Below are 9,632 nucleotides of genomic sequence, written 5' to 3' on the forward strand. Positions count from 1 at the left end.
AAACAATGTCACATAGAATTAGTCACGGCTGTTTCAGAAGAACAGCGCCCGTCAAAAGAGGCTAACGTCAGACGAGTCTATCAATTGCACAGGCTTATAGTTCAACACAAACTGAGGCCTAAAGAACAATATATAACCATGAATTTATTACGTTCTGCCCGAAAGGATTAAATACGACTCATTTTCACAATGCACAGCTATGTAACCCGGACGAAGGAGGTTGGAAGCTATGATCGTAATATAGAAAGGGGTTGTCTCTCCAATGACTCAGGCTGGATTTTTATTTCAACCTGTGGTTGTAAAACATAACCTTGCACTCAACACTGTGAAAAATTGTTAGGTTCCAGTAATTACATACACGCACATACAAACCCTTACTTATCTCTAAGGAAATTCCATAATGATTAAATGTATACACCCCAATTTCTCCAAAGAGAGGTCCATGTTTGGAAGTCAATGTAAGCAATAAAGGATACAAGTGAATATTTGTATCAGCACTCCAACTTTGTACACATTCACCAACCTCCCCTAAAACCATATTTTGATACAATACAGCCACAATATCCACAAAGTGTGTTCAGAGGACATCCAATATGGTCAAAAATTTGGAAGCCATGCCCTATGAAGACCAACTTTTGGGAACTGGGTATGTTTAGCTTGAAGAAAAGAAGGCTGAGAGGGGAAATGAGAGCCATATTTGAAAGGATGTCCCATTTACAACAGTTCATGTGAAAAAGATTTTGGAGTCTTCATGGACAACAAGTTGAACATGAGCCAACAATGTGATTCAGCAATTTTAAAAGCCAATGAGATTTTGGGCTGCATCAAAAGGAGTCTAGTGTTCAAATTGAGGGAAGTCATGGCATCCCTTTTTTCTGCTTTGGTTAGACTTCACCTGGAATATTGTTTCCAACTCTTGGAAACACAGTTAAAAGCGATATTGACAAGCAAGAAGGTGTCCAGAGGAGGGAGACTAAAATGATCATAGGTCTGGAGACCATGAATCCCTATGAGGAGCATCTTAAAGAACTGAGTATGTTTAGCCTGCAGAAGAGAAAGTTGAGAGGAGACATGATAGCCATGTGTAAATATGTGAAAGTGTGTCATAAGGAAGAGGAAGCGGGTTTGTTTTCTGCTGCCCTGGAAACTACGACTTGGAGCAATGGGTTCAAATGACAGGAAAGGAGATTCCACCTGAACATTAGGAAGAACTTCCTGACCATATGAGCTGTTCAACAGTGGAACTCTCTGCCTTGGAGTGTGGTCAAAGCTCCTTCCTTGGAAACTTTTAAACAGCAGCTGGATGGCCATCTTTTGGGGATTATTTGTTTGTGCTTTCCTACATGGCAGGGGGTTGGACTAAATGGCCCATGTGGTCTCTTCCAACTCTATTATTCTATGATTGAGGAGGAGGAAAGCTTGTTTTCTGGTGCTCTGGAGATTAGGACACAATTTGGCAAAAGATTGTAATTGTATTAAAAAGAAAAGATTCCACCTAAATTTTGAGCAGAGGATGGATGGCCATCTGCTAGGAGTGCTTTGATTATGTCTACCAGCATGGCAGGGGGTTGGACTAGATGGCCCTTGTGATCTCTTCCTACTCTATGGTTGTATTTATGCATCTCCAACAAAATATTTTCTAGTACACTTTGATGGTATTATTGGTCCAGAAGTCTTTCATTTCAGTAGGGTACCACTACAATCTATGGTTTCATGGATCCACACAAAATCTCAGAGTGTATCCACCATAGATACTGGAATCATACTATATATATTTTCAAAGTATCCCATATTTAGGAGAGTCTTTAAAACACATCCTTTATCTAGCAATACGACAGCTGTCATTGCACAGTTTGCGCAAAATTAGAGCTGGACTGGGGTCAAAATATTTCCTATCTCATTTATAAAGTCTGCCATATTTTAATTCTCTTTTTTAACCCAATTGTTGCATGTTACTCTGTTAAACTTTACTTATCTCTACACATTATTCAATATGATTAACATCCTGAAATGGATCAAAATGAAATCAAGTCACGTTGATTACAATTTCAAAGTAGAACAAACTGAATTTAACTGTGAATGGATGGACTGCACGCATGACACATCCTGACATATTTTGATAACTACACAGTTCTCTGGCAATAAACCTGGACCACTGAAATGAACAGGAACTTCATTAAAAACTCAGCCATGAGATGCATTTCAGTGGAGCTCACAGCTTCACAGTCCATCCTCTCATTTTGATGACATTTTAGGTTTCCTAAACATGGGAAACCTGAAACCAATAATGGGAAGAAAACTGCTGGGAGATTTAGGGGAAAATGTGCAATAAAACAGGATAAATTCCAGGCCTGAATTATGTGTATGTCCCTGTCGTTGGAATAGTGAATCTACTTTGGGTTTTAGCTATCAATGTTAAAAGCTGTCCAAAGTGCTGAACCTATCAATTCCACATTTGCTTCTGGAAAGTTCCTCTTAAAACCTGGATGGGATTCAGTGTCCCTAGATTTGGGTTCCAATTTTTAAGGGAGGGAAGAGTTGTTGAAAGATCTTATGAGCCTCAAACTTAGAGTGCATTTTCCCCATCCTTGAAGTGATGTTGAAAAATGCAAAACATTATCCCTATGGGTCAGCATTTCTCTATGCAATTTCCATCTAGATAACCAATGTCTCATTTGGTACTATCTCCCTAAATAGCCTGTGATGTCAGAGATTTAAGATCAAGCCTCCCAACATTTCTTAATCCCATTCCAGTATCAATACTGGGGTTTTGGTTTAGATGGAGAGTGTGGGTGGGATCAGGTTTTCACTTTTTCCCTACCACGATTTCTCTAAAACAGGCATGAGCAAACTTCAGCCCTCCAGGTGTTTTGGACTTCAACTCCCACAATTCCTAACAGCCGGCACCTACCCAGAAATCCCCAAGGTACATGCCAGAAAAGTAACTTCTGTGTTAAATTTGGTCAGGTGCCAGAATGGCAGTAGAGGCTTGTTATTCCCCTATTGATGTATCCACTCCAGGTTTTAATCCTAAATTAAAAGAAGTTATCTAATGGGCTGATCTCTATCCCAAATCATCATCTCAGAGTGCATTTACACTATAGAATTAATACAGCTTGACACAATATTAACCTCCAGGACTCAATGCTAGGGCTGAGCAATGACGCAGCTGGGGCTGAGGCTGAGAGTGTGTGACTTGCCCAGGGTAACCCAATGGATTCCACAGCTGAGCAGGGATTCGAACCCTGGTCTCCAGAGTCACAATCCAATGCACAAACCACTCCCCTAAGAATATTGCTCCACACTAAACTTCTCCTCCAGCCCTCAAATTGTGAGTATTGCAGTCAGTTAAAATTTCAGTGGAGCATTTATAAATTAGTTCCAAGTGTGAATAATTTCCAGAGTCTTTCTGCAAAGATAAGACATTTGGGGACTGGAGAAGCATTTCATCTTGGAGAGTAAGGGGGTTTATTTGATTCTTTGCAAGCAATACATCCACAAAGAGTAATAGTGACTGTCTGCTGTTATTGTTTTGCTCTTCCCTCCAGCAAAAGTTGGCATTTCAACACAGAAGGAAGGGTAGGGTCTGTTCTGGGTTTTGGCCCAAACTTTAGGCCAGTTATGCCAGGTGTGGATCTCTTTGGCCATTAGCGATACAGCTCAGCCTTTAATGTTCAGACTACAACATGGAGCAGATCCACCTCCCAACTCCCATGGCCACCTTTGCATCAATACTTTGTCATCCATATCAGACATGGGCAAACTTTGGCCCTCCAGCTGTTAGGAATGTAAGAGTTTAAGCTCAAAACACCTGGATGTCCATGCCTGATCTATATTGTCCCCAGGTGCAGTGCCATTTCACTCCATTGCAAAAAATAATTGCCCAAAACACTTCAAGATAACACCGAATCACGGGTTTAGGTGAGAGGCAAAAAATTCCAGGACTTCAGAAGAGGTCCACATACAGACCTGTTGGTCCCAGGATTTCTGCCTCCATCGTCCACACTTGATGCCTTGTTGCGGGATGTAGAAACCCCCAAGGAGGCCACCACAGGAAACCTCAGCAGTTTTTTTTAAAAAAATAAACCCTCAAGATACAGATATGTGAATCCCTGCAAAAGTTCTGTTTTTTATCCTGGCCAGAGTAACTTTGCGATTCACCCATTTAATGAAGTTGCTGGCACACAAACAAAGTTAATGTGGTAGGACCACTTCTGTCCAAATCAGTACTACACAATCAAACAGGAACAAACACTTTCAAGCCAGGAACATCACCCTGTTGTTCCCTGGCACAAGTCCACCATGAAATCTCTCTGCAAAGATGGCCACACAACAAGGTCTGAATAATTATAGTAATGATGCCATTCTGTTCCTGGTTTGAAAGTGTCTGTTCCTGTCTCATTGTATATTACTTACTGTGAAAGTATTTATTGCACCCCAGGAACTTCGTTTTTCTGCTACAAACTTCATTAAACAGGTGAAAGACGAAGTTCTTCTTCCTAGGACAAAGTTTTCACCTTCTACTCAAGTGTCACCTTTTTTTTTAGGAACCAACCAATCAGAAACAAACATTTGAAACCCAAGAACAAACCTATAATTAAAAATACCATGATTTCCAACTGCAGGGACAAACAGCCATGCAGAGATCGGCATTTTCAGCTCACAACCGGGATATTTCTGCACTGAAAATCTCATGTGCTTTTTTGTTTCTAGCACCTCCTCCCACATTTTGAGGGAACAGCATTTGGCCACCCTCCTGTTTGCTATGAAAGCTTGTGGGATAAAGGTAATGTCTGGATGGACTTTCAGAATCCAAGCATCTCCATTTCTCAGAATTTATGGCTGCAACACACAGCATGCCTTGTTTGTCAGAATATGAGCTTCTTTCCCTCCTATTATGGCGGCTAAACTATGGATGGGAGGAAGGCACCTGCCATATTCATGTTATGCCCCATACTCGTGGTGGGCAGTTGGCACAAAAGCCCCAACAAACAAGATCCAGCCAACTCTGGTCCAAGGCAGGTCCTGGCCACTAAACTAAGGGCTGGAACAAGGCTCCTGCCCCATTCCTGCTGTACCCCGATGGGGCATACTGGTAAGCGGCAGGCAGTGGGGGGCAGTCAGGAAAGAAGGGCACAAAAGCTGCACCAGAAGGCAAATGAGGCCCAGCCGCCGTGAGCTCTCCCGATCCCGAGTCTGAAGGGGCAGCAGGGCCATAAAGAGCCGGCAAGGGGCGCAAGGGAGTCTCGGTGGAGTACAGCAAAGCAGGCAAAGGGAGCGATTCATACAAGCCAGGCCCTTCTAACCCCAACTCTGAGGTTTGGAGGCGACTCGGCGCAAAAACCGACGTCTCCGACGTTTGCTGCTGCTGTTCTGGGAGGAGGCCACCATACTCCAGAAGGTCAAAAAGCTCTTCAGGACCAGGCTCTTTCAAAGAGTGACTCGGCTCAGTGAAGAACGAGGGAGGGAGGTTACGGTGCCGGAGAGGGACTTTCTTGCCCACAACGTGCGGCACAGAGGAGCCCAATCCGCCTTCCGGTTGCATCGAGGAAAGTCCGACACCAGACGGTTGCAAGGAGTCGAAGAGAGCTGCCAAACTTTGGCTTTGCACCAGAGTGGCGGCGGAGGCATCTCGTTTAGATGGTTGTGGAGGCTTGCAATGAACTGCCCCACCACTGGATGGCGAGAGAGAGGGGTTAGTCCTTTTCTGCTGCTGGAAGGGCGGCTTACAATGTGCCGCGGTGACGCTGGAAGGCAACAAAGAAGCAGTAGTCCTTTTATGAGCATTGGGTGGCTGCTGCGGAGGCTTGGAATGTATTGCTCCGCCGCTAGGTGGTGACAAAGAGACGCTAGTCCTTTTATGCACATTAAGTTGCTGGTGTGGATGACTGCTGTTCATGCTATTAGTAAAACTAGGCTGGGAACTGGGATTAGGAGAGGATTCCTGAGTCCCAGAAGTGCCCCCGATGATCCCATTGCAACGCTTGATCTGCTTCTGCAAATACTTCCGATGGTTGACTTTCCGCTTGGATTTGACGGGCTTGTCCAGGGCCAACTTGATGTTGCTGGAAGCCGAGTCGATGAAGCTGAGCAGCTCCTTGAAGTCACCCGGGTCGCCGTCTGCCGTCCCGCCGTCCAGGAGAAGTGTGCTGCCCTCCTCGAAGCCTTTCTCGAGGTCCCCGAAGTCCCCCAAAGACCCCGCAGGCAGTGCTGAGAAGCCGAAGGGCAGGAAGGGGTGGCCGTGGGGGGCCAGCGGGGCTGCCTGTACTGCCATGGGAGCTCACCTCGTCTCTTCTGCAGCTGCCTTAATAATAATAATAATAATAATAATAATAATAATAATAATAATAATACCAACTTAATTTTTATTTCCCGCCACCAGATCCCTGAAGGAGCCCTGAGCTTCCAAACAATGCTATCAAGCTATAAGGAAGATATAGAGGGATCCCTCATGCCCAACAACTTTGTATTTGTGGGTCAGGGGAAGGAGAGGATTTAATACACTATTTGTTACATTGCCTTTTGTATAATGACCCTAGAAACAATTTCCTGGGATTGCTATGAGTTTTCCAGGCTATATGACCATGTTTCAGAAACATTCTCTCCTGAAGTTTTGTCCACATCTATGGCAGGCATCCTCAGAGGTTGTGTGATATATTGGAAACTAGGCTAGTGAGGTTTATATATCTGTGGAAGGTCCAGGCTAGGAAAAAGAACTCTTGTCTGCTGGAGGAAAATGTGAACGTTGCAATTAATCACCTTGATTAGAATTTAATGACCTTGCAGCTTCAAAGCTTGGCTGATTCCTGCCATTCACACTTTCCTCCAGCAGACTAGAGTTAGGAAAGCTGATGAAGAAACACAACCTACAAACTATATACAAACCCACTAAGAAGATCCAACAAATGCTACGTTCAGCAAAGGACAAGAGGGATCCTCTCTCACCTCTGCAGGAGTCTACTTGAGTCGCCTCAGGTGAGAAAGGCAGAGTAAAAATGTTGTAAATAAAATAAATAAATACTGTATACCATGCAGCTGTGGAGAAGTCTACATATGGACAACCAAATGCAGCATTGTCCAGACACGAATCAAGGAGCATGAAAGGCACTACGGGCTAACTCAACCAGACAAGACAGCCATAGCAGAGCACCTGATGAACCAACCTGGACACAGCATATTATTTGAGAACACAGAAATGCTGGGCCACTCTAACAACCACCATGTCAGACGACACAGAGACGTTATTGAAATCCATAAGCATGTGGAAAATCTCAACAGAAAGGAAGAAACTATGAAAATGAACACAATCTGGCTACCAGTATTAAAAAAACCCTCTAAAATCAGGAGAGGAAATAAAGAACAACACTCAGAAAACAGGAGAATTCCAGACTGGAAACAATCAGGGCCAGCTAACACCTCCCAACAAAGAATTCCCACAGGCAGTAATTAGCCAGGCCTTATTTATTTATTTATTTATTTACAGCATTTATATTCCGCCCTTCTCACCCCGAAGGGGACTCAGGGCGGATCACATTACACATATAGGCAAACATTCAATGCCTTTTAACATAGAACAAAGACCTTGTAGCCTTGAAGCTACAAGGTCATTAAAAGCTAATCAAGGTGATTAATTACAGCATTCACACTTGCCTCAGGCAGACAAGAGTTCTTCCTACCATCCTGGATCTTCCACAGATATATAAACCTCCCTTGCCTAGTTTCCAATATACCTCACAACCTCTGAGGATGCCTGCCATAAATGTGGGCGAAACGTCAGGAAAGAATGCTTCTGGAACATGGCCATACAGCTTGGAAAACTCACAGCAACCCAGTGATTCCGGCCATGAAAGCCTTTGAAAACAAATCTTCTGGGAGACCTTTTGGAAGAAAGGGCAGCATGGCAACCGTCAGCAGTTATCTGTGACTTGTTAGCGGATTATGCCCAAAATAGAACATTAAAGGTTGCCACATTTGGCAGTCGCAGGCCAAAAAATCCGAGCTAAATTAGTGAAGTCCACAGTGGATGCTGGGAATGGAAACTGAGATGGTTTGATACAAATCAGATACAGTAGAGTCTCGCTTATCCAATGTTCTGGATTATCCATCTCATTTTTGTAGTCAATGTTTTCAATACATCGTGATATTTTGGTGCTAAATTCGTAAATACAGTAATTTCTACATAGCATTACTGCATATTGAACTACTTTTTCTGTCAAATTTGTTGTATAACATGATGTTTTGGTGCTTAATTTGTAAAATCATAACCTAATTTGATGTTTAATAGGCTTCTCCTTAATCTCTCCTTATTATCCAACATATTCGCTTATCCAACGTTCTGCTGGCCCGTTTATGTTCGATAAGTGAGACTCTACTGTATTGTTATTTTGATCACGTCACTGCGACTGTAATTGTAAAGACCCAGGATACAGAATAAGTTTTAATATTTACATTGGAAATGCTGGTTGTACTTTTAAAAGTTGTCTATTATTGGATGTCTTGGCCTATGGCTAGTACAGTAAACTATTCATTCCTCTCCCCAATGGGACTTGGGGCAGCTTACAAGTGAGACTAAGCCCAGCAAAAACAAAGTTTGCCAACTAAAAACACATTTAAAAGCATAACAAGCAAATAACAATCTAAAATAGCAGATTATAAAAACAACATTTAAATGAATCAAAACAAACCTCAATAACCTTGGCCTCTTCGGGCTACTCCTCAGCCCCGAAGAGACACCCCAAGGATGGGCATCGGGGCCAGGGAGCCAAGGAGCCAAGCATCTTTCCCGCTTTCCTTTCCTTTCTCTCTTTCCTTCCAACCAATGGAAATTAATGAGGATGGAAAAGTAGGCAGAGAGTCCTTTCCTTTCTCTTTCTTCCTTTCTCTGTCTCCAGCCGGAGAGAAGCAAAGCAGCCAAGCCAGAGAGATGGAGAAGCTTTGATTTCTTCCTTCCGTCTCCCAACAAGGACTTTCCTCACCCGCCTCTGTTCACTTTTAGTGCCAAGGAGAAGAGGAGGAGGAGGAGGAGGAGGAGGCGTCCAAAGAAAGCAAGGGAAGGGGAGGAGAGGGAAGAAGGCAGTCTCTCCTTTGGGAAAGCCCTGTTAACTCTTTCTTGATCCGTCTCCATGGTTCACTGATTTGGGGTTTTCTTGGGTTTGTCAATGATTGTGTCTTCTTCTTGCATGGACAGGATGGCCCTTGGGGTGCCTTCCAACTCTAGGATGAGAAGTATCCTACTAAACTTAAAAGGTCGCTTTTTTCTCAACACTAGGATGCTTTTTTCAGAACCAGACCATAGATCAAGTGTTGTTGTTTTTAACCTAATGGTTGCATTACAGGAACAGTTTTTGTGGACCTTGTGGCAGCCTAACCTTTAATGTTCTATTTTGGGCATTATCTGCTAACAAGTCACAGATAACTGCTGACTGTTGCAATTTTCTAGGAGGGTCTGGGCAGTTTTTGTAAAATCATAGTCCCCGTTAATATGGTAGATTTTATGCAACATAGAAAAATGCTGCATAAAATCTACCATATTAACTGGGACTATGCTTTTACAAAAACTGTCCAGACCCTCCTAGAAAATTGCAGCTTCTGTGTAAAGTTTCAAGGCAGGAAAGTTAGATGGAGGAGGCAAA

General features: G+C 43.2%; 1 protein-coding gene across 2 annotated transcripts; it reads right to left on the bottom strand.

The window, feature by feature from the left end:
• Window positions 1-2,632: 2,632 nt before the first annotated feature.
• fam181b (family with sequence similarity 181 member B) lies at window positions 2,633-8,994 on the bottom strand. Of its 2 annotated transcripts, none has more exons than XM_008108165.3 (2): window positions 8,685-8,994; window positions 2,633-6,300 (listed from the first exon to the last, which is right to left on the bottom strand). In XM_008108165.3, the coding sequence occupies exon 2, from the start codon at window positions 6,272-6,274 to the stop codon at window positions 5,033-5,035; it is 1,242 nt and encodes a 413-aa protein (XP_008106372.1). In that variant the 5' UTR covers window positions 6,275-6,300; window positions 8,685-8,994; the 3' UTR covers window positions 2,633-5,032. The 2 variants fall into 2 exon arrangements, with proteins under 2 accessions (XP_008106372.1, XP_008106371.1); XM_008108164.3 differs by having other exon boundaries at window positions 2,633-6,304.
• Between the last annotated feature and the right edge of the window lie 638 nt (window positions 8,995-9,632).

This window comes from Anolis carolinensis, chromosome 3 (genome assembly GCF_035594765.1).
Source record: "Anolis carolinensis isolate JA03-04 chromosome 3, rAnoCar3.1.pri, whole genome shotgun sequence".
In the NCBI taxonomy this organism is placed as follows: domain Eukaryota; kingdom Metazoa; phylum Chordata; class Lepidosauria; order Squamata; family Dactyloidae; genus Anolis; species Anolis carolinensis.